Genomic DNA, 26,284 nt, shown 5'->3' on the forward strand with positions numbered 1-26,284 from the left:
GATCTCTAATCCTACTGTTTTTATTATAAGCTTAAATCTCTAATTCTGTTCTCTATTTGATCAATATAATTCACATGACCAGTTTAAACAAACCAAATGTTACATTTGAATTTGACATCTGCAATATGTAGAACTGTTAGACAAGATTATTCTTGTAAAATTAGGTTGGATCTGAGACTGAGTCAATTCACTTTTATGTGTTTATGGGAAAATAAACATGCATTATGAATATTAATGAAATTAATCCAATATCGGTGTAATTGGCAACATATAGTGAGTTACATTGTGAAATGAGAGGCAACCTGCGCATCCTGAACGCAAAACAAGTGTCTGAAGAATGAGCACTGTTCAAATTCAATTTATTTATAGTACATTCAATTCTGAAACAGTCAACCAAGCTTTGAAAACAAAGTGAACATTTGAGCAAATTAAAAGCAATCCTATGCAGTTGTTTTTATTCCCTTTTAAAGGGGTTGGCTTCATTTTATACAGCATCAGCTGAGCCCTCTCAGACCCCCCTACCACTGGTCAAATGGGAGTGGCCAAACACAGTCACCACACTGTGGCCTCTTCCATTCACCTCCTATCAGGGGGGAGAAAATTACTCCTCAGGTCATGCATTAATATGAAGTGTGTGAATATTTTGCGAGCATGTGATATATCTCATTCTTCAAAAAAAAAAAAAAAAGGTCTAATAAAAACAACAGTGATCTACCTTGCTCTGTCGAACATCTAAAATGCCATTGACTCAAGATTGTGTAACATAACCTTAGTTTTAAAATGCAATTAATCTCTCATTGAGGGTGTTATTATATATTCAGTATTAATGAAGGGTGAACAATATGCGTTGTCACATTTCTACTGCTAAAATTTTAACATACTGCTACAACCAAAAACAGAACTGATATGCAAATTGAATCATAACATATCACTCAAGGAAATAGTCCCTGATCACATCAAAGAATAAGAACTTCCTCACAGCCGTCTTCAATACCTGAATGCAATGTGACATTTTTACCACCTCGTTAAGTAAATAAGATCTCAACGCCTGATGTAAATCATACAGACAGAAATGTCTGATATTAGCCTATCACCTACATGGATGCAGGAAGAGCAAAGGGACTAGAATGCATTCATTTCCTAGCCAAAATGCTAAGGGAAGTAAAGGTTAGCGTTGATATATTTTCTGAGCAACAGGCATCAGCTCCTATCAGCTCACACTGATCAGGTCTTAAACTGAAAATAAATTAACAAGCATTTACGCTATAGTATAAGTCAGAGCATAGGTATATAGTCTCTGTGTGAGTAAAAGGTGCCGGCACATGGAATGGCAACACTTGGAGTGTAAGATTCTTTTTTGTTGTTGTTGTTAAAAAGTAAATAAACGAGGTAATAGGGCAGAAGGTGTGCATGAGGGAAATATGGTGGTGGTTTGTTTGTAATGCACAGTGGAGGGTTGGGTGAGGGAGGGCACAATGTGGCTGGGCAGGTGAAGTGGGTGATTAGAAACGGATGAAGGTGGCATCGATCTGCCTGACACTGGGAAGCGCCAACATGATCTTGCGTCTGTATTGAGGGTCCTTCTGCAGGGGGTTTCTCTCCAGATAGACAGTCTCTAGACCTTTGGCGTTCTTGAGTTCGTCCAAGTCTGCCCAGTTATCTATCTGGTTGTCATTCATCTGTATAAGAGAGATTAAGAAAACTAATCTGAAAGCTTCAAGGGCATTAAGGATTTACAACTTTTTAGAGGAAGAAAAAAGCATAATAACAATTTTTTTTTTTTTGTAGATATTTATAATTGTTATAAATGTGACCCTGGACCACAAAAAAAAATAAAAAATAAAATTGAGATTTATACATCATCTGAAAGCTGAATAAATCAGCTTTCCACTGATGTAAATTGAGTTTGTTATGATAGGACAATATTTGTCCGAGATATATCTATTTGACAATCTGGAATCTGAGGGTGCAAAAAAAAAAAAAAAAAAAATCAAAATATTGAAAAAAATCGCCTTTAAAGTTGTCCAAATGAAGTCCTTAACAATGCATATCCACTCACAAAAATAAATTTGATATATTTACTGTAGGAAATTTACAAAATATCTTCGTGGAACATGATCTTTACTTATTATTCTAATGATTTTTGGCATAAAAGAAAAATCTATAATTTTGACCCATACAACGTATTGTTGGCTATTGCTACAAATACCTGTGCGACTTATGACTGGTTTTGTGGTCCAGGGTCAGATATGATAATAGTATTATAAATTGATACTCTGAAGTACACTTTTTACATACACTACCATTCAAAAGCTTAATATCGTTATAACTTTTTAATGTTTTTGAAAGTCTCTTATGCTCATGAACTCTGAATTTATATGATTAAAAATACAGTAAAACAGTGATATTGTGATATATCACTCAAATTATTCCTATAAAATTATTCCTATGATGGCAAAGCTGAATTTTCAGCATCATTACTCCAGTCTTCAGAGTCACATGATCCTTCAGGAATCATTCTAATGTGCTGATTTGCAGCTGAAGAAACATTTCTTATTATTAACAATGCTAAAAACTGTTGTGGCTGCTTATTATTTTTCTGGAAACTTAAAAAAAAAAAAAAGAAAACTTTGATGAATAGAAAGTTCAAAAGAAAAAAAATTTGTCTTTACTGTCACTTTGATCAATTTAATGCATCCTTGCTGAATAAAAGTATTAATTTACTTAAAAATAATAATTCTTACTGACCCCAAACTTTTGAACAGTAGTGTATATTTTGTATTTACATATAGTATGCTGTGCATAAAATATACAAACATTAAACCTTTTTCTTTCTTACCCAAAATTCTTTTAAATCAGTCAAATGGCTGATATTTTCAATCTTTTTTATCCTGTTTGCAGCGATGTCCAAAGTTGTCAGCTTTTTCTAAAAAATAAAGAGGGAGGAAGATGAAAGATCTGTATATTCTAGCACAAAAATATTCTGGGACGGATAAAAATAAAACCACTGTTAGACGTGACGACAGATCAGAACACAAAAAAGCCCCTGTGGAGTAAAGGTGCAGAGCAGAGGTACAGAACTTAAAAAAAAAAAAGCTGGAGAAATGGGAAAATTAAGCATTAAAACAACTAGATACTCGACAGCTCCTTATGATGACTTTATCTCATAATTTGCTGCAGATATTTGACAAGTTTGTAAACAACCACTCACAAATATTTCACGCAAGTTATTATTTCAGAGAGTATCTTATGGATAAATGTTGAATTGACAGGAAAAGTACTGCATCAATGAGCAATCATGGTAGATCTTACATTGTTCTCCAGGCCCTCCATGACTTCTATGCCATTATGACTCAAGTAAAGCTCTCGCAGGTTCACAAGATTCTGGAGTCCCTCCAACTTCGTGATGCGGTTACTCTGTAAGGCAGGAGCAGATGTTATAACACCAACAAAGGAGTTAAATATGGCTAAAAAAGCACTTCCTATCGCAAACGCACCTGGATACTAAGAACTGTCAGATTGTGCAATCCATCAAGGTTCTGTAGTTGAGTGATTTTATTCGTGCCAAGGAACAAACTCTCCAAAGAACTCAGAGAGTCCAGATTCTCAATAACCTAAAATTTAGATAACAAAATGTAAGTATTTACATGCCTAAAATTCAAGCATGAAAACACACCCACAATATGAAGAGAGAAATGTTAAGTAAGCAAAGAAGAATATATAGCATATAAAGAGCAGATTTGGTTTTGGATGTCTCACCCTGATGCGGTTAGAGCCCAGTTCAAGCATCTGGAGGCTCGTCAGAGAATCGAGGTTGGCAATGCTTGTAATCTTATTATGAAGCAAAAAGAGCTTCTTGACTTTTGTGAGACTCTCCAATCCCTCAATCTTCCTCAATAAGTTGAACGATACATCTAGCTGCCTGCAAATCACGATCACAAATGAGAAAACTGCATGCAGCAACTCTTTTAAAAGCTTATTATTTGTTCTTTATGAATTCTTCAAATACAAGAAATGATAAAACTATCATGTCATTTGCACCACATGACTTTGATTTGTTGGACACATAAATAAAATAAAAATAATAATCAAGATTCAACAAAAGATGTTAAAAGATTATGCTAAAATACTTGAGGTTCTTTTTTCAAGATTTTTATTCTCTTAACAAATCTTTTTCTTCATTATGATATCAGGGCAGTTAGTCTGACATCTGTGTCCCCCCCCCAAAAAATATCAGGAATTTGAATACAGTAATTAAAAACATGCTCATTATAAATAAGGTGTATTCAAGAGGTGTTGGTACAGTCTCTTATGCTCACCAAGGCTGCATTTATGATCAAAAATACAGTAAAAACACACTAATTTTGTGAAATATTATTACAATTTAAAATAACTGTTTTCTATTTGAATACATTTTCAACTGTAATTTATTCCCATTATGTAAAGCTGAATTTTCAGCATCATTACTCCAGTCTTCAGCATCACATGATCCTTCAGAAATCATTCTAATATGCTCATTTGCTGCTTAAGAATGTTCTTTGAGGAATATAAAGTTTAAAAACAGCATTTTTTTGGAATACAATTTTTTTTTGTAACATTATACATTTTTTTAATGTCAATTTTAATCAATTTAATGTATCCTTGCTAAATAAAAGTATTAATTACATAAAATAGGTCTGGACAAAATAATGTCTGACTTACTCAAGCTCTGTTAGGGTCTGAAGATTCTCTAGTTTACGGATCTGGTTGTCATAAAGATCAAGTTCTTTTAATGAGACGAGGCTGTCCAAGTTCTCAATCCGTTTGATGAGGTTTTGTCTGAGAGAAATTGTCTGATGGTGGAAACAAAGAAAATTACTCATTTAAGATTTGTAATTAGGCATAATTGATACTGTAAATAAATAACTGTACACAAATCTTTATCCAGTAACTATATAACTCTACTACATCAATTATCTAAAGAAATAGCATTTGATACCCTCACCTTTGCCTTCTGGAGAACCTCCAGACCTTCGATCTTCCCAATGCGACAGTGGACCAGATCCACATCCTAAATAAATAAGACGCAGTGAATCATAGTGCTAATAACATCATGTCTAAACTCTCTAAAAAACCAAACAGCTTCCTCAGTCACCTCTTCATCTGGATCTAAGGTTATAGTGTCCATGTCAACAGGTGACTCTTCGGGTACTAAAAGGGAATGTGAGATAAGTGGCAAGGAAACAGATTTGGAGAATAAAGGTAATATTTTTAATAATTTCCCTGAAACTTATTCCCTCTTACCGGTTGAAGGGGCTTGCAGAGAGTCGACCTCTCCATTGAGACTCCTCCTCTTGGTCTCATCATCTCCTGATTCCTCAGACTCACCCCTCCTGTCAACTTTAAATCACAGTTTATCGTTTTTTTTTTTTGTTTTTTTTTTTTTTATGTTTTTAGGGCACACCCACAGTACCAACCTGCTTACAAAATGCCACTGCTGTTATCCGAGTCAAATATTATTGATGGCCCGTGCTTTAATATGAAAGCACTATTTCAAAGCCTCCATCTATTAAATGAGCCCATCCCACACACAACCCTCATCCCACAGCAGCACCATGCTAGCAAACTGTGCTGATACAGCAGCTGGAAACAAACAGAGGCATCGAGAAAAGCTCGATTTGTCACGTCTGGTAGCTCACATTCATGTTCTCCTACACTTTATCCATCCGAACAGGTGAGACTTTGACAGGTAATGTTGAGCTGGTGGGCTACATTAGCTAACATGTAAGGTGTGCTGGCATTGACGCCCTGCACACTACTATACAAACAGCCAAAAAAGAGGTCTGTACTAAATAAAGGCATTTAAATACACTGAAAAGAAACGAAGCATTTTTTATCGCCATTTCATGTGTGCAGATTATAAGAGTGTCTTTAGTTAGCTGTGTGATAAACGTAAACAATCACACATTACAGTCTGAATGAATGATAAGAGGACACTAAAATATGAACTGATTAAAAATAAAAACTCAGCTTGTGTACAAAGGCTGAGAGCAAAAGGAATAATCGCTGCTTTATTAAATGCTCATTTGAACACAAATAATTAAAAACAGACAAGTCCGCTCACCTTCCATCTCTTGAGGCTCTCCGACAGATAAAGTCGCCATTTTTGCTCTAGATCCGCCCACTTCACTAGATGATTGACACCTGGAACGACCAATAGAAAACATGGAGGCCGTTTCCTACGCCCATGGGCTATAAATAATTACGATTATATAATAAATTTCATGCACGACAAAACCAATCGCAAATAATAAAAAATATTTTTTTACGATGCTTTCTTGTTCATACCAATTTATTCTTTACATATATAATTGTAGGGGATCCTTATTTGGTTTAGCCTTTATTGTGCGACTTTATTTACTTTGCACAGTTGTTTTATTACATTGTTCGACACAGTTGTAAGACTTCAGCAAACTATTTTAATTAAAGTACGGTTACACTTTATTTTACAGTGCCGTAGTTACATTGTAATTACTCAAATAAGTACTGAGTACTACTACATGTACTTACTACAGAGTTACAGTTAGGGTTTGGTTTAGGGTTACTTACTTGCAATTATGCATAATTTACTGTTATTATTATAGTAAGAACATGAAGTAATGTGTAACTACGGCACAAAAATAAAGTACTACTGTAACTAGCAATTTTAGACCTATACATTATATAATGAGTATCATGACTTTAGTCTTTAGTTCATTTTAGTAATTATTAAAAATGTCACGTTTTATCCATTGACCCCACACTGAAAACCTTGGATTTATTTGCAGGACACAATTTATTTGCACACAATCTGACATTAAAATGGCATATTGAAAATTTATTAAAAAAAATAATTTCACATACTGACATAAAACATGGCACAATGTTAGAGTTCTTTGAAAGTCTATTCATAAAATACATTTTTCAAATATCATAGTCTATTCTTTCTTTGAAACCCTGATTATCAGCCTATGATATTACAGTTTCACAGTTACTTATTTACTACAGTTGAATGTATTATATCATTAGCCACAGATGATAGTATCAAGTGGAAACTGCGACACTGCTATAGTTTGTATAAAAACAAGTAATAGCAGGTTGGATGCTAAAAAAAAAAAAAAAAAAAAAAAAAAAAGTCAGGAAAAAAAAAAAAAAAACCATTAGGAAATATAGCACTTCAGGTAACAAGTTTTCCATGTTTGCAGCATTGTCTTTGTATTAAGAGGTACATTTAATATAAAAAATAACCTATATAACATCAGGACTATATGTGCAATTAGAAAATATCAACTAAAATTACATGAAAATGACAATATCACCAATTAATGGTTGTATTCATTGCAATACACTATTAATGGATGAACAATGTGTGGTAATAAAGGTGAGAAAGAACAGTAAGTTTCACTTAATCCCATCCCGTCTACGTAAACAACATACTTATAATTAAAATACTCCTCTCAGGGTGAGATGTCATAATTTAGGAGACGAGTAACTAGGTTACCTCACTGAGGATCTCTCATACCAAAGCTCCTCATTAAGGCACAGTTAAATAAATTAATTTGTTCATTTTTATTTAAAAAAAAACAGTAGTCGGATAAAGGCACTGATTGATTTTCAGTGCCTGATGGCTGAAGTATTGATTAGCAAAATCATAATTATACATCTGTCTTATTCTAAAGTAGGAATTGTGCAGCAGCCTGACACCTCATCATCATCATAACACTACTGGATTCACAACTGAGTGACTAAGATTTGCACAAACAAGTTATATATCTGTAAAACTCCTTGTGATTTAGGCAAGACACATAAACTATACTCATAAACCATTGATCTGCAAGTTTCCAAATGCAGATAGGAAATCATACTGTTCAAGTGTTTTTCTCAGTGAGAAAGAGAATCACCCCACACCTGTTTACAGAATAAACTTGTGGTAAATCAGGGCTGGCTGTACCAGTGCATGGATCGCTGAAGAGCTCTCTCCCAGCTCTGCAGGACAGCTCTGTATTGGCCTCCCTTGTCCCCTTCTGCTTTACTCCTTCTGGGAAGGAAATGTTGGTCAGTGGTCAAAAGCTTCTTCAGATCCTCTTGGCTTCTCCAGTAGCCTAAAGGACAATTTAGAATAAAATGGGTAGATTAACTCTGTAAAGCCTGACATATGAAAAAACAGTCCAGTTTTTCTTAAATCTTACAGTTTATTAGATAAAATTGTCGAGTATCATATTTGATACATCAGGCTTCATATAGTATGAAATAAGAGGAGAAAAAAAAAACTCAATTTTATTCAGAGGCCCAAACTGAGCAAAAATATTCTGATAGCATGTATTGTAAATCAATAAGATCTTTATAACAGTATAGCAGACTAGTTAAAATATCAGTTGCCACTCTATATCGCCCAATAAAATATCTTAGGATTGTAGGGCTGAGCAAATATGGGTAGAACTCTTTTTTGCCCTAGTACTTCAGAAATCCCTTTAAAAAGGTATACATGTGAATTAAACATGGCACAATGGCCTTTATCATCACAGTATGCTAATGCCTATCTAGTGCGAGGGATTCATCAATATGCTGATTGAGGACTGTTGGGACACTCCAGGCACAGGATGGTTCTGTTTGGAGAGACAGAGTCGTTTACACCTCAACACACCTCATCTGTACCATTTGCTTCACATGGCATATATGCTTTCAACTACATGCTATTTATCTACTAGTGTTTTCTAACTAACTATGTCATGTTTGGTCTCATCTGACAGCTTATAAACTGAACTGAATGGTAGTGTAATTATTGGAGACATTGAAGTATCCTAATGTACAATCTAGGTATTTCTTAAACATGTATTGAGGAGAGTATGCTAATGTACTTCTCCCTCTCTTGATCACCACCCATTTGCCATATCTTGTGGTTTCCTGTCAGTTGGTTTTGGTGTTGGTATTCCACTCATGTATAACAATGCTTTGCTCAGGGTATAAGAAGGAAAGGTAACTGATGTTCGGGGAGAAAGGCTTTAACCCTGCCGCTCCCGCACACCGGTGCGTAACCTCTTAATACAAGAAAGGCTTTTACGGCCTCTTCTGCACAGCAGTGCATTATTCGTTACAACTAAGTTTTCTATACAGTATGTTGTTCCATTCTACTGTCTGTATATTTAAACATGTAACTTAATAAATAACTTTGCCTGCTTTAAAGGTTTTAAGAATCTTTCCTTTTGTAACTGATAATGTTGAAAGCTAAATTGATTGTAACTTTCATCATCTAAACGTTCAGGTTAAATCCAACGTTGTCCTATCAATTCAAAGAAAGACTTTTACCTTTAATGAATAAGAGGTAAAAAATAACAACAACTTTAATGGAGTCAGATTAATTATATTGGAGTCAGATAAATAACTAAATCATGCACGTCATCCTTCAACTGCTTTTTGTTTCCGATTATTGGTTCAAAATAGTAGCGTAAGCTTCCAGCCTTACAGGATATTTCAAATGCTTAGTTTTATGATCTACAGTGGTGCTCAGAATTATTGGCACCCTTGGTAAATATGATCAAAGATGGCTGTAAAAATAAATCTGCATTGTTTATCCTTTTGATCTTTAATTCATAAACTTAGCAAAAATCTAACCTTTCATTGAAGAAAAAGAATTGAAAGTGGGGGGGGGAGTCACATTATGAAATAAATGTTTAGATCCAAAACACGTTGGCCACAATTATTGGCACCCTTTTATTCAATAGTTTTTGCAACCTGCTTTTGCCAAGATAACAGCTCTGACTCTTCTTCTATAATGCCTGATGATTTTGGAGAACACCTGACAAGAGATCAGAGGCCATTCCTTCATACAGAATCTCTCCAGAACCTTCAGATTCCCAGCTCCATGTTGGTGCTTCTTCTCTTCAGTTCACTCCACTCATTTTCTTTAGGGTTCAGGTCAGGGGACTGGGATGGTCATGGCAGAAGCTTCATTTTGTGCTCAGTGACACATTTTTGTGTTGGTTTTGATGTTTGTTTTGGATCATTGTCCTGATGGAAGATCCAACCATGGCTCATTATAGGATTTCTAGCAGAAGCGGTCAGGTTTTGATTTTTTATCTGTTGATATTTGATAGAATCCATGATACCATTTATCTGAACAAGGACTTCCAGCAGAAAAATAGGCCCACAACATTAAAGATCCAGCAGTATATTTAACCGTGGGCATGGGGTACTTTTTATCCATGTGTGCACCAAACCCATCTGGTGGGTTTGCTGCCAAAAAGCTCTTTTTTTTTGTTTCATCTGACCATAGAAGCTGGTCCCATTTGAAGTTCCAATCATGTCTGACAACTTAATATACTGGAGATTGTTTCTGGATGAGAGCAGAGGATTTTTCTTGAAAACCTCCTGAACAACTTGTAGGGATGTAGGTGTTGTTTGATTTTTTTTAATCGCTTTCTGAGAATCAAGACTCAACTAATCTCTACAATTCTCCAACTGTGATCCTTGGAGAGTCTTTGTCCACTAAAACTTTCCTCCTCACCACGCATTAGGACTGTTTAGACACACGTCCGCTTCCAGGCAGATTTGTAACATCTTTAGTTAATTGGAACTTCTTAATTATTGCCCTGATAGTGGAAATGGGGATTTTCAATGCTTTAGCTATTTTCTTACAGCTACTTTCTATATTGTGAAGCTCAGCAATCTTTTGCTGCACATCATAACTACATTCTTTGGTTTTACTCATTGTGATGAATGATTAAGGGAATTTGGCCTCTGTGTTTTCTCATGTTTATACTCCTGTGGAACAGGAAGTCATGGCTGGACAATTTCATGTTCATGATCACCCTGGTGTGCTAAAAAAAAATGTAAATATGACTGGGAATATACTTCAGAGATATTTTACCCATAAAAAATTCTAGGGGTGCCAATAATTATGCCAACATGTTTTGGAGAAAAACATTTATTTCATAATGTGATTTTCCCCCCACTTTCAATTCTTTTCCTTCAATGAAAGGTTAGATTTTTACTCATTTTATGAATTCAAAGGGTGCCAATAATTCTGAGCACCACTGTATTTATTTATTTACGCCATGTCAACAACAAGGCTATTTTCATTGCAAAAAAAGAATAAACAACAAAATTCATACAATTAACAAAAAACTATATAAGACATTTTATATTAATACAAGATAAAAATTCTAAAATACATTCAGGTGATACTTTCTTAAATACATCAGTTTAACATCTCGCAATAAAACCGTTGTCTATTTACATTAAAAACATTACATTCCAGTAAAATATGTTTAATAGTCATTGTAGTTTGTCATGGAAGGCATGATGGTGGTTCTTCACCTTTTAATAAATAACCATGTGTAAGACTTGTATGACCCAAACAGCATCTAGTAAAAGTTATAATCAAAGCTATTTTCACAATTATATTAAAAGGCCTTTTCCTTGCTAAAAAAGTATGAACTATCATTCAGAAGACAGACAACATGTAGTAGATTGTAGGGGTGTAACAATATGTTGTGTCACAATATATCACAATACAAAAATGCAAAAACATGTATCATGGATAGTGCCAATATGTATTTTGTATAGTTCACCCAAAATGAAAATTACTGTGTGAGAATTTTTTTTTAGACTACATTAAACTACTATATATAATGTTGAATATAATGTATAGTAATGCAATGGGGGAATATTTGTGGGTCCTGATAACTTCTGTTTCAGTAAAAAGTGGCCTACATTATTAAATATATCTAGTTAGTGACAGAGTGCTAACATATTTGTCTAAAATAAATCTGTTTTTCAGTGTCAGAATCATGAATATTTTTATTCTGGTGTCACCTTTGTCCTGTATATTGGGTTACCAGCACCAGGTCCAAGCTTATTAATTTCCACTCCAAATGTAATACCAAATTTAACATTTTAAATCAACAGTACATTTTTTTGTTAACCCTTTACTATGTCTTGGAGTATCGCAATAATATCGTATCCTGAGTTCAATATGCATCGAATCGTGACATGAGGGTATTGTTACACCCCTAGTAGATTGTGTACAACTGGTTTTTCAGCAACGACTTGATCATGTGGATTTTAGAGGTTTTAGAAATGTGCATATCAAATATGATACAGAAGGCTTTATAGGGTTTATAGAGTAGATAGAATCGGATTAAGCCTAAATTAGGAATCAGTTTATTTATTGCATTATAATGTGTTTTTTTCCTTACCTGTTCCTAGTCCCGCTACAAAAGCAGCTCCAAGACAGGACATTTCAAAGTGACTTGGACGTGCTATCTTGCGGCCCAACAGATCAGCAGTCAGCTGCATGATGAAATCATTTGTGCATACACCTCCATCTGCCCTATAAATGTGTAGAAATACACGAAAGTTCAGACAGGTAGATTAGTTTGTCACAAGACAGAGAAATGGGGTGAAAACCTTACCTGATTTTAGTAATGGGAATACGCGTTTCCCTAAGCATGACATCAAAGAGCTGCTTGTTCCTGAAAATAAGAATCAGAAGTGCTGTTATTTGCTAATGTGTACTTGGTATGAGAAATGCATGAACCACATATGCAGGTAATGACTAAAGATGCACTAGTATTAAAACGGTGGTCATTACCTATAGGTAAATTTCAGGGTATGCAAGTAGTCATAGCAGCTTATTCTTTGAACATAAACCTGCTCCAGAGCAGGTTTTGGAACCTGCATACCTCAAGTAAGCAAAGTTTGGTTTAACTGAAAGTTCAGGCTATATGTGACAGTTAGCCTATCGCAACTTCCGTTTCATGCAGACTTAATAAATCTGGGAAAACAGTGTTAAATATCAAGCTAAATCCTAAAAGCATATGGTTGAGGACAAAGTCTATTTACACTGTCCTGCAGTGACTTGTTTAACTCAAATATTTTCATTTCCACAGAGTTTAGTTAATCATTTTAGTAGGCTATCTTAGGTTTATCAGAACAGGAATAATAACAGATGATTTGAAGCAATCCACCACTATGTATATGAGCACATACTGACTGATTTGGCTAGCACAGTCTTTCAGTGTAGTTGATCATATACTAAAAGTTAATAATAGAAATTAACTTTTGTTTTTATTAAGGGGCAATATTTGTCCATTTTTTCCTAAGCACTGGTTAATTTCTGACCTTGACACAATCAGTCCCTTCTGTCTTCTCATAGCTTTAACAGATCATATTCTTTGATCATTGAGAGATCTTTTGACAATACAGTCAGATCTTGCAAGCAGCTTTGCTCAGCTCACCTGAACGCTATAGACTCCAGAATGGCTCGGACCAGGTGTCTCTTGGTTGTGGAAGGTTTTAAGCCCATGAAAGAGGCACAAGCTTTAGGATCATTCAGAGGGGCCTGTGGCACAAAAACAAACATAACAAATCCACGAGATGAACCACGACTTAGAAACCATGTAGACACATACATACAAAAGACCAGCCTGTATAGGCAACAATGAAAGTCTATGAGGTCAAATATCACAGACACACATAAACACACCTGTAAGCCACTGAAAGAAGGCACAAAATACACGCCGTCTGAGTCTTCCACGCTATTAGCTATGGTTTCTGTCTCTTTCACATCAGAAAAGAGCTCTGTAAGACAATCAGCAAAGAAGTTACTCTACAATAATAGAATTACAACAACAAAATAACTTGGTCACCAAGAGATCTTCAGCTTTTTTTTTTCCAAATTTTATTCAAGTTAAATATATTTCTCATAAATACAAAAAGAACCAGGGTAGATTGTAGATACACACTCAACTCCATTATGTAGTGAAAAATACATATTGAAATTAAGGGATATGTGTGGGCTTGATATTTTGCAAGTAAATGCTTATTACTTAAAGTCTTCCTTACCTAGATCCTGTGCCCATTTTATCGCAGAACCTGTTCCAGCAGCACTGCCTTCAGCCAGATACACAATATCAGCACCGATCTTCCAGCCCACCAGCGGATAAAGGCCTATTCAGAAAACACATGATACAGACCATATGAAAAGGAGAGAGGGACCAACAAATGGACACATCAGTGGTTCTTTTCTAACGGATCACACAGATCCATCATGAGTCACAAGTTTTTTTTTAATGTTTCTGAAAGTCGTCTCTTATGCTCACCAAGGCTACTTTTTATATCAAGAGTATAGTAAAATGAGTAATATTGTGAAATATTATTACAATTTAAAATAACTTGTCTATTTTTTAATTTATTTTGAAATGTATTTTATTCCTGTGATGCACAGCCGAATTTTCAGCATCATTACTCCAGTCTTCAGTGTCACATGATCCTTTAGAAATCATTCTAATATTCTAATTTGCTGCTCAAGAAATATTTTTTATTATTATCAATGTTGAAAAAAAGTTTAATATTTTTGTGGAAACCATGATATATTTTTTTCAGGATTCTTTGAGTCATCTTTATGCTAACTTATGATCAATTTAAAGGTGCCCTAGATTATGTTTTTAAAAGATGTAATATAAGTCTAAGGTGTCTCCTGAATGTGTCTGAAGTTTCAGCTCAAAATACCCCATAGATTTTTTTTTATTAATTTTTTTAACTGCCTATTTTTTGGCATCATTATAAACGCGCCGATTTTATGCTGCGGCCCCTTTAAATCTCGTGCTCCACACCCACAGAGCTCGCGCTTGCCTTGAACAGTGCCTTAAAGTTTACACAGCTAATATAACCCTCAAAATGGGTCTTTACAAAGTGTTCGTCATGCATGCAGCATGCATGCGTCGGATTATGTGAGTATTGTATACTGTTATATTGTTTACTTCTGATTTTGAATGAGTTTGATAGTGCTCCGTGGCTAACGGCTAATGCTACACTGTTGGAGAGATTTATAAAGAATTAAGTTGTGTTCATGCATTATACAGACTGCAAGTGTTTAAAAAATGAAAATAGCGACGGCTCTTGTCTCCGTGAATACAGTAAGAAACGATGGTAACTTTAACCACATTTAACAGTACATTAGCAACATGCTAACGAAACATTTAGAAAGACAGTTTACAAATATCACTAAAAATATCATGTTATCATGGATCATGTCAGTTATTATTGCTCCATCTGCCATTTTTCGCTATTGTTCTTGCTTGCTTACCTAGTCTGATGATTTGGTTGTGCACATCCAGACGTTAATACTGGCTGCCCTTGTCTAATGCCTTTTATAATGTTGGAAACGTGGGCTGGCATATGCAAATATTGGGGGCGTACACCCCGACTGTTACATAACAGTCGGTGTTATGTTGAGATTCGCCTGTTCTTCTGAGGTCTTTTAAACAAATGAGATTTATATAAGGAGGAAACAATGGAGTTTGAGACTCACTGTATGTCATTTCCATGTACTGAACTCTTGTTATTTAACTATGCCAAGATAAATTCAATTTTTCATTCGAGGGCACCTTTAATGCATCCTTGCTGAACAATAAGTCAGTAATTATTTTCAATTTGAATGGTAGTGTACACTTCAAATAACAAAACTTCAATTTTGTTTTCATGAGGTCTAAGATTGTGTGCTACTACGTAGTTGGTTTAGTAGTGGTAGTTATAGTGGATTGTTATTAGTAGTTCTTTTACAGCTGAATATTGTGAGCGTATTAGTCAAGATAAGATCAGCACTGGAATGTCATACCGGCTACAGACGTGTGTGGTTTGTTTCCTGTATTGATGTCCATGAAGGTCCCTGTGCCCATAGTAATTTTCACATCTCCAGTGTCAAAACAGCATTCTCCAAACATGGCCGCTTGTTGATCCGCCATCTGTGACATGACAAGTAGTGTTGTGGCAACAAACACAATCAAGCGCATGTCATTTAAAAAAAAAAGAAAAAGAAAACTGGCATATTCACAGAAATGTTTTTTAATGTGTATTGTCTTAATAAACAAATCATGTAAAAATGCATGACAACAGATATACTCACAACAGACATGATTGGGATGGGTACCCCGAATATGGATGGATCACATGATCCAAAATTATGACTAAATACAAGAAAGGAGCGTTAATTAATTTCGTCAAGAATGCACTAAAAAGTATTCTGGAAATGTTGGAGCAATACAGGGTGAGTACCTTGTGTTCTGCACCCTGGGAAGGATGGAGAGAGGTATAGAGAGAAGTGAGCAAATAAATCCACTCCAGCACATCTGACGATCACACAAACACACACTATGAGCACAGAGAGCATCCTATGAACAAGCACCACTAACAGAAACACGTTCTAAGACACTATATGGACAAAATATGAAAAACACAGATACACATGGGCAGCCCTAAAAGGATAATTCACCCAAAAAAAAAATGACAATTCAGCTTACATTCATCCACTGTTGACTATGTCCTTTATGTTTAAACATTTACTTCACAAACAATAATTTGGATGAAAACTTTTGCAAACAGTTGTTTCACAAGAAAAAAATGTGATGTGTTTGCAAATTAGTAAAGATTTGCAAATGAATTATTTTCAAACAAAAGAAAAAAAACGAGCAAAACAAAATTAAACAAAAACTGATTGAAAATGGTTTTGCTAGCCAAACGTTCTAAGATTTTTCGTTTTGTTTGCCAAACGTTCCACTTTTAAAAAAAAAAAAAAAAGTTTTGCTCACTGTGGCAAGCAGGGCAGGGCCAAGAGCCGTGGGAACGGAGCGAGGTCTCGAGTAACACGGAGGAGCTCCAGAAGGATAAAAGGAGTGATGATAGTGGAAGTCAAGAAAGAACCAGGCCTGGAGTTTATGTTGTTGATTAATTTATGCGGCAGTCATCCGTTTTGTTGTTTGTTTATTTTTATGAATATAATGTTTATGTTCAACATTCGCAGATTCCCGCCTCCTCCTCTGAACACAAAGCCTGTTAACACTCACCAATGCTGCATTTGTTTGACCAAAAATACAGTAAAATTAAAATAACATGGCAGAATCTACCCAGAAGGTTGTATGGGAAAGGTTGAAAAAGACAGAGTCAGGAAAGTCATTACAAATGTGGAACAAGTTAATATATTTTGATAATGAAGAAAACCATGTTATTATTATTTTGTTATTTTCTATGATCGAGGGGAAGTTAAAATTTTAAATGATTTAAATTTTATCTGGGTTCTCAAACAAAGCAACCGTTTATTAACGATAATAGTTCTTTTTCTGTTCCATGTAAGATAGAAAGTTATACAGGTTTGGAACAACATGAGTAAATGATGACAGAATGACCATTTTTGGGTGAACTATATCTTTAACTGTCTATTTGTCTATTTCTCAAGGCACATGTGTTTGTACTCAAGTCCACAATCCAAAGGTAATGATCAGATAACAACAATTACACAAATATTGTAATCGGACAGCTGTAACTGACCTGATAGGAATCAAATATTGCTGTTGCACTGGCGTTAGAGTAATCTGTAGCATGAACCAGGCCTGCAAACAAACAATAAAACATAACAGAACTTTAAAAGATGTGCTGAGCTGAGCTCTACAATATGGGAATTTTTCCTGGTCTTCAAGAAGTTCAGATTTGTACTCACCTCCTTCAGCAGTTTCACTGACCTGCTAAAGCTATTTATAGCCAGAGCTGTTTTTACCAACTTAATTTGCATGTGTACCATTCAAAAGTTTAGGGTCAGTAAGAAATTTCTTTCTATTTCTTTCTATCCATCAAAGAATCCTGAAAAAAAAGTATTACGGTTTCCACAAAACTACTACGCAGCACAGCTATTTTCAAGATTGATATCAATAAGAAATGTTTCTTGAGCAGCAAATCAGCATATTAGAATATTTTCTGAAGGATCACGTGACCCTGAAGACTAGAGTAACGACGATGAAAATTCAGCTTTACCATCACAGAAATGAATTACATTTTAAAATATATTAAAACAGAACATGGTTATTTTAAATTGTAATAATATTTCACAATATCACTGTTTTTACATCAAATACACGCAAAAAAAAAAAAAAAAAAAATTTAAAAATATTACCGACCCCAAACTTTTGATCTGTAGTGTATGTGATCAGTGGATGCAAAATACAACCAAATAGCCTGAAACAATCTCACACTGCATGGCTCCTGGTCATCCTTATCAATAATGTGCCAAGTTGGAAAATAATAAGTAATGTAAAATGATAATCATCACTGCAGATGTGACTGCATATTATTATCTACTCATAAACACTGGTGTGACATTCACCTTTTCCAAGGAATGTGGGGAATCTGCTTTCTAAAAATAGTGTTAGTCAGTAATGTAAGAGATCATATCTGTCGCATGATTTTAACTCCTTTTATTTCTGCAAGCTCTCAAAAGCCTTGTTCAGACTGTCAGTCCAAATCCGATTTTTGTGCATATCTGACTGGAATCCGATGATATTTAGTTTAAATGACATTTAAAAAAAAAAAAAAAAAAAAAAAAAAAAAAAAAAAAAATCACATGAAACACGATTTTTACAAATCCGTTTCAAGCTACATTCATATGTGGTTTGTAATACTATTCAAATCACATTTGAAATCGGTTTCAGTCTGACTGCTCTGATCTGATTTCGCTGTTCTCATGGCAAGTAAAACGTAAACACTACAGACATTGTTGTAGGAAACATGCTAAAAGTTGTTGCGAAGAGCAGGTTGCTTTGAATTTTGAGACCATTGCAATAGAAACCAATGCAGATATTCTGAAAAATAAAAGAGCACCACAGAACACACATATCGGATCTGAATAGTTGCGATACATAGTTTGGACAGTCCATCATTTAGATCAGATTCCAATGAACAAATAATCGGATTTGGACTGACAGTGTGAACATAGTCAAAGGGATCCATCCAGAGTACTATGCACTCTGAGATCAGATTTACACTGTTCAGATGAATTCTAGACAATAGGATCCATCAATTTATGAGTTTTTTCATAATGAAACAGCCACCTTTAGTGAGTTTGTACAGCAGCCAGGTGTCTATGGTCCCAAAATAACAGGACCCGTCTTCGACTGCCTCCCGCAACTGAGGAAAGAGAAGGGTAGGTTAAAAGTACCTGTCCTAGATAAGACAAATACTGAATGCCATATTTGAAGTAGTCCTGGTTTACCTGAGGGATATTGTTCAAGGCCCAGACAAGACGTAGTGACACATGTTGGGTAGTAAAAACTACCAAACTGGCTGCAAGGAACCGCTTCTGTCTGGTGAGGAAGTGCAACATCTTCATCACCCCATGTACAGTCTGTAATAACACATACATGCAAATAAATATGCTATTAAACTCATGATGAAATCAAAATTGACAAACCTTACTTTTTACCGAAAATTGCTTGCAATGACATCACCTCTCTTCTCTGATGACAGGTTTTTGAGCGTGAGGGCGGGACAACCTGTCACTCACATGAGATCACAGCAATAGCAAACCATAACAGTCCAATTCCTGATGGACAAAATCAAGTCCCACCCTAAATTTTTTCTTGTTCAAGAAGCCGTTTCACTCGGATATACGTCACTCACAAAAGGTAATAGAAGATCGCAACTTTCATTTCATGCCAACTTTAAATATTATTTTAAATCAGAAAATTCTCAAGTTTTTAAATGTTGTTTATATGTCTATGTGGTGTTTTTAATATGCTTTAAGACAAACCATGTGCAAATTCATAAGTCAGGACCATTGCAGACTATTTTCTCTTTAAAATCTTTAGTGATCTAAAGACAGTTTCAAAAACACAGTTTGAAATCGCTGGTGTTTCTTGTGTCACAAACATGTTGTAACCAATAACGTCAACATGCCGGCGGGCTTTAGCATATCATTAACTATGACAGCTCTGAAGCAGGGGAGTCTCAAGAGAAGCCAGGTTATCCCAGTATATTTTTCTGTTAATATGAAAAATCAGGTATATTTAGCAATATAGCAGGTGTAAGATGTTACGATGAACTATATGCCTTTCTCCACTGACGTTCTGAGTTGTTCAAAGCCTTTGTAAGGATGCTGATTTTCAGAAGGCAGCTGTCTGCCTTGATGGTGAACGGGAACATGGTTTGTGTAACATTAGCAACACATTATTAGCTGTTTGATAACGTATTCAAGCAAAAGGCTAATCATATTAATTACCATTATATGATCGACGTTGTAAAGAGCGTTTACCTCAGTAAGCTAACCGAATGGATCTCTGAGCTGGTGTGAGTGAATGGAGGCAGGGATAATTAGCATATTCATGGTTCCGTGTATACTAAATGAAGCAAAGGTGTAGAGTTACATTCAAGCTATTTAAAGGCGTTTAAACGCTCCATATGTGGACAGTACAGTTGTTATGACAAAAAAACACCCTTAGAAGAACTTAAAAGTAAAACAGAAGCTCACCACCACCTTCCAGCCTGACCTCTGCCCTGATAAGATAATGAAACTATTTTCCTCTCACTGTCAGCACATTGCACAAAAATATCAGCAATCAATCTTTGAGAAGTCGTAGAGGTTCTTGTTTCACTGCTGTATTGCTTATTTAGCTTACAGGACTTGGAATGAAACACTCATTCATTGATGTACACAATGAATGAGAAACACTACGAACTGTCACAGTCCAAACAATACGCACTTTGTTTGCAGTAATAAACTGATGTACAGTGATATGTATTAACTGTTATTAAATTATACAGGCAATTGTTTAGCCATTTGGAGATTATTAGCATTAACTGTACCAACTACTAAAAATGTACCAACAGCTTCTGTTTCTGTTTTGTTTTGCATAAAATTTTGTATAAGCATTAATAGAACAATTTTGTTTCAAATATTATTACAATTTAAAATAACTTTTACACAGACACACATATACATATACATATATATATATACAGTACAGTCCAAAAGTTTGGAACCACTAAGATTTTTAATGTTTTTAAAAGAAGATTCGTCTGCTCACCAAGGCTACATTTATTTAATTAAAAATACAGTAAAAAACGGTAATATTGTGAAATATTATTACAATTTAAAATAACTGTGTACTATTTAAATATATTTGACAAAGTAATTTATTCCTGTGATGCAAAGCTGAATTTTCAGCATCGTTACTCCAGTCTTCAGTGTCACATGATCCTTCAGAAATCATTCTAATATGCTGATTTGCTGCTCAATAAACATTTATGATTATTTTCAATGTTGAAAACAGTTGTGTACTTTTTTTTTCAGGATTCCTTGATGAATAGAAAGTACAAAAGAACAGCATTTATCTGAAATACAAAGCTTCTGTAGCATTATACACTACCGTTCAAAAGTTTGGGGTCAGTAAGAATTTTTATTTTTATTTTTTTGAAAAGAAATTAAAGAAATGAATACTTTTATTCAGCAAGGATGCATTAAATCAATCAAAAGTGGCAGTAAAGACATTTATAATGTTACAAAAGATTAGATTTCAGATAAACACTGTTCTTTTGAACTTTCTATTCATCAAATAATCCTGAAAAAAAATATTGTACACAAATATTTTGTACCATTGTACACATTAAATGTTTCTTGAGCAGCAGATCAGCATATTAGAATGATTTCTGAAGGATCATGTGACACTGAAGACTGGAGTAATGATGCTGAAAATTCAGCTTTGCATCACAGGAATAAATTACTTTGTGAAATATATTCAAATAGAAAACAGTTATTTTAAATTTTAATAATATTTCACAATATTACTGTTTTTTTACTGTATTTTTAATTAAATAAATGTAGCCTTGGTGAGCAGACGAAACTTCTTTTAAAAACATTAAAAATCTTAGTGGTTCCAAACTTTTGGACTGGACTGGACTGTATGTATATATATATATATATATATATATATATATATTTTTTTTTTTTTATATATAAATGTAATTTATTCCTGTGAAAACTTTTTTCAGGATTATATGATGAATAGAAAGTTCAAAAGAACAGCATTTATCTGAAATCTTTACTGTCAATTTTTATAAATTTATTGTGTCCTTGCTGGATAAAAGTATTAATATTAATAATAATAATAATAATAATAATAAATGGTAATAATAATGTATGAATTGTCAATGTTGATCCAGGATCATTTGGATTATGTTCATTGATCTGTTTCAGTGATTGGCTCAAGGAGAGTCTAAACTGAACAAATATGTCGACAAGGTGATGACATGATCCACAAAAGCCTCACCTTCATAGTGCAGGACCCGTTCCAGGATCTCGCCAACTCGACTGCCCTCAAGTCCTGCCAGGTGATGAAATTATGAAATGGTTTTCCTGTGTTTCTGGAGATAATAATATAAAACAAGTCACCTCTGTTGGTCCACTGTGCTCTCTCTGGAGAAATCACAGAATTTAACATATACTAACCTGTCCCAGGTCATGAATGTTGCCCTCTGGGTTGAGATGCCAAGACCTTCCATTTGGCACATCTGTAAACCTGAGTCTAAATCATAGAGAGAACGAAGAGGTTCTTGTCACTATTATAACCTTCATCAGACCTTAAAACTCATGGACCAACAACATTTACCACAGAGGTTCTAAACCTTTTTGACAACAAGGCACCCTTTGTACAAGACAATATTCAAAGGCCTCCTATTTAAAGTTTTAGTTCATATTTGAGACACAAATGAAGATATTTTAAATCAAATTTGAGAGTTTTCCTCCATTGACAGTCTATGGCATTGTTATCCAACCACTGCAGGTTGTCAGGTGTGATGTGGAAAATTACCAAATTCCAAAAAATAAAAAATAAATACTACAAATAAGATATCGTCAATGTCAGGCGGAAACCTTGTAACCCTATAATTCGTCTCATTTTTTTCTTTTTTTTAAATTAATGCTATTAGCCATCCTTTATGTCTGTTATGTGGGTTTTACAAATATTTAAAGGTGCCCTAGAATCAGAATTTGAATTTACCTCGGCATAGTTAAATAACAAGAGTTCAGTACATGGAAAAGACATACATTGAGTTTCAAACCCTATTGTTTCCTCCTTCTTATGTAAATCGCATTAGTTTAAAAGACTTCCGGAAAACACTCGGATCTCAACATAACACTGACTGTTACGTAACAGTCGGGATCATTAATATGTATGACCCCAATATTTGCATAATGCCAGCCCATTCGACGCATTAGACAAGGAAAGGCAGTATTAACGGCTGGATCTGTGCACAGACAAGGTAAGCAAGCAAGAACAACAGCGAAAAATGGCAGATGGAGCAATAATAACTGACATGATCCATGATATCATGATATTTTTAGTGATATTTGTAAATTGTCTTTCTAAATGTTTCATTAGCATGTTGCTAATGTACTGTTAAATGTGGTTAAAGTTACCATCGTTTCTTACTGTATTCACGGAGACGAGAGAGCCGTCGCTATTTTCATTTTTAAACACGTGCAGTCTGTATAATGCATAAACAACTTCATTCTTTATAAATCTCTCCAACAGTGTGTAATGTTAGCTTTAGCCACGGAGCACAGCCTCAAACTCACACAGAATCAAACGTAACCATCTAAATAAATACTTTACTCACATAATTCGAAGCATGCATACAGCATGCATGACGAACATCTTGTAAAGATCCATTTGAGGGTTATATTAGCTGTGTGAACTTTGATTATGCGATGTATATATAGTCGAGAGCTCGTGGGGCAGAGGGAGTGCATCTCTTAAAGGGGCGGCGCGCTGAAAAAAATCAGTGCATAGTTAATGATGCCCCAAAATAGGCAGTTAAAAAAATTTATTAAAAAAAATCTATGGGGTATTTTGAGCTGAAACTTCACAGACACATTCAGGGGACACCTAGGACTTATATTACATCTTGTAAAAAAACAATCTAGGGCACCTTTAACCAAAGAAAAGCATTTAAAAGTGCTGCGTGTTTGCAATGCAAAGGAAATTAAAGAGCTGATGTGAGTAGGTACAGCGATTTCTTTACACAAGAAACACTATGACTACAAAGGCTAATGTTTTTTTATTTAAAGAACAGTCGTAGCCTTAGGCAGGTATTTGTCCTCTAGTTGAAGCAAATATACTGTTTTAAATATCCTGTGCATAGTGTTTTATCTTTTATATCATGAGATTTGGGTCAAATGTATTCAACAATAAGAAAAACTGAGCACCCATATAACTACAATAATAAATAAGCTTAAATTCAATATGTTTGTCAAATATAAAGTGACCGAGTCTCTTAAAAAAAAAATAGTTTTACAATCTCTTTATGAATTTTTTGAAGCATCAAAGTGGTAGTTGCGTAGACTGTCAATGGAGGGACAGAAATCGCTCAGATTTCATTGAAATATCTTCATTTGTGTTTCGAAGATGAACAAAAGTCTTACGTGTTTGGAACAACATGAAGGTGAGTGACTGATGACAGAATTTTCATTTTTGGGTGAACTAACCCTTTAAGCTGATATATACCTCTGGTTCTTCTGTTGCAATAAATATAAATAAACTCAAACATATGTCAGTTTATTGACAGCTTTTTTTGCATGTGAATTGAGATTATGTTATATAACTAAATTAAAATGATTTTAATACTTATTGAAGCCCTCCTTGAAGTTTGCAGAGTACCATCTTGTTGAGAAGCACTGATATATCAGATTGGACATCAAAATAAATTACAGTGCCCCGAAGTGTACATAAACACATCCTCATAGCAAACATCTGGTATATTGGAATAATTCATTTTAGATTCCCTTGCCATACTGCCATATGTTTTTTGCTCATCTTGAAAATAAATTCAGAAATAGCAGCATGTGAGAGTGATGATCTACAACTCCGACACAGTTGTTTTAAATGCTACAATATTTTTATTTTCATATAACGATTTCCATATTACACATGTATAATAATAAGACTGTTTACGCTGGTCCAGGATGTAATTATAAAATAAATATGTTGTTCATTAGTTTTACTTTTACTAGTTTTTCTCATAACAAAAGTTTCTAATTAGAGCATTAAACATGCATTATTGGTGATGATTGTATATAATAAGGTTTAAAAAAAATTGTACATGCAGAAGACATTGCAAACATGTTGTGCTTGATTAATCTTGCAACACCAGCAAAAATACTCAAATATTAGAAAAAAAGTTTGATACTGAATATGTAATATTATACAGTTGTAAAAAATCTAATGTTTGCATTTAGTTAGCATGATTTGTTTGCATGCATGCCACTAGACTTGATGCCATTTATACATGTTAAAAAGAGTCCTAATAGTTTTGGGGGGCGCTGCATGCTTGTGTGATATTAGAGGCAGAATAAAAAAGCCTGACCTTGAACCGCTCCTTTGACTACAGTGATAAACCCTTTCCACAGTTCCTCAGGGTCAATCTCGACCCATCCAGGCTGAGGATACAGAAGGGACACCTGTAACGAAGAAGCTGCTGTCAGATTTCACACACTGGAAGGCACTGGCACAATCCTGTCAAGTCATTCATTCCTGTCAACCGGCTGTCATTTACCTTCGAGGAGCAGGACCCCCTGATGTTGGCACTCTTATCGTACACATGGCACCTTATGGAAGTTGTTCCCACATCAACAGAGAGAATGAAACTCTCTCGTTTGCAGAACCCGTTTCTCTGAGTCCCCATTGCACAATGCGCTTATTCAGAAAGCCGCTAAGATATGTGAGTCACCATGGCTGTGAGCAGGTCAAAGAGGATCCGAACTTCTAGTCAAATGATACAGTTTTCAGTTTTGCTCTCTAGACATTTGCGTTTCATTCCTTCAAAGACTTGAACGCCGTGTAACGTTAGATATTTATCCCGTTAAGAAAGCCGACTGATTTTTTTTTTACTTCATTGATTTGAAGCTGTATTTTCAATGGACAAACAATAATCGAAAGCATGTATGTGTCCCCCAACTTTCCTAAACTCTGGTCTCGCGCCCTATTTTAAATCGGCAAATGAAATATCTACAGTTGCCTTTTGAGTCTAAAACATTCTGTTATTTACCGTAATGGATGATAAAAGTTAACAAAACTAGAGATACACGCGTCATCCTCTGTAAAGACAACAGCGGGCGGTCGATTAAGTACGATTGTAGAAATCAGTACGTCACATATCAGTCGATAGGTGTGGAGAGTTCTTAAAGAGACAGAGCACAATTATCACGAGACAAAATGGTTTCTGAGCTCTGTGATGACGTCATGTGCGCGCGCTGCGAAAACCCGGAAATATGTTAATAGAGCTGTTCAGACTAAATATTGGAGTATTCTGTGAAAATACAATGTGATGCAAACTACTTGCCTTTTTTTCCCTCAAATATGGCCGTTTTGAACTGAAAATATGCATTTACATGTTTCATGATGTAATTTTTAACTGAGAGTGACGAGACACTTTTATGTTTTCGACA

General features: G+C 34.8%; 2 protein-coding genes across 3 annotated transcripts; both read right to left on the minus strand.

Moving 5' to 3' along the window:
* Nucleotides 1-342: 342 nt before the first annotated feature.
* On the minus strand, nt 343-6,253 carry ppp1r7 (protein phosphatase 1, regulatory (inhibitor) subunit 7). Its single transcript, XM_048162418.1, has 10 exons — nt 6,104-6,253; nt 5,284-5,379; nt 5,135-5,190; nt 4,985-5,050; nt 4,702-4,832; nt 3,760-3,922; nt 3,498-3,614; nt 3,313-3,417; nt 2,840-2,926; nt 343-1,679 (listed from the first exon to the last, which is right to left on the minus strand). The coding sequence occupies exons 1-10, from the start codon at nt 6,204-6,206 to the stop codon at nt 1,503-1,505; spliced, it is 1,101 nt and encodes a 366-aa protein (XP_048018375.1). The 5' UTR covers nt 6,207-6,253; the 3' UTR covers nt 343-1,502.
* A 542-nt stretch (nt 6,254-6,795) lies between these two features.
* On the minus strand, nt 6,796-25,996 carry gk5 (glycerol kinase 5). 2 transcript variants are annotated; one of them, XM_048162416.1, is made up of 17 exons: nt 25,393-25,996; nt 25,204-25,297; nt 22,289-22,364; nt 22,110-22,203; nt 19,058-19,189; nt 18,897-18,972; nt 17,344-17,405; nt 16,608-16,724; nt 16,075-16,148; nt 15,926-15,986; nt 15,638-15,764; nt 13,864-13,968; nt 13,505-13,599; nt 13,257-13,360; nt 12,432-12,491; nt 12,216-12,349; nt 6,796-8,120 (listed from the first exon to the last, which is right to left on the minus strand). In XM_048162416.1, the coding sequence occupies exons 1-17, from the start codon at nt 25,519-25,521 to the stop codon at nt 7,954-7,956; spliced, it is 1,707 nt and encodes a 568-aa protein (XP_048018373.1). In that variant the 5' UTR covers nt 25,522-25,996; the 3' UTR covers nt 6,796-7,953. The 2 variants fall into 2 exon arrangements, with proteins under 2 accessions (XP_048018373.1, XP_048018374.1); XM_048162417.1 differs by lacking the exon at nt 16,608-16,724 and having other exon boundaries at nt 25,393-25,993.
* Nucleotides 25,997-26,284: the final 288 nt, after the last annotated feature.

Source organism: Megalobrama amblycephala, linkage group LG17 (assembly GCF_018812025.1).
Source record: "Megalobrama amblycephala isolate DHTTF-2021 linkage group LG17, ASM1881202v1, whole genome shotgun sequence".
Classification (NCBI taxonomy): Eukaryota; Metazoa; Chordata; class Actinopteri; order Cypriniformes; family Xenocyprididae; genus Megalobrama; species Megalobrama amblycephala.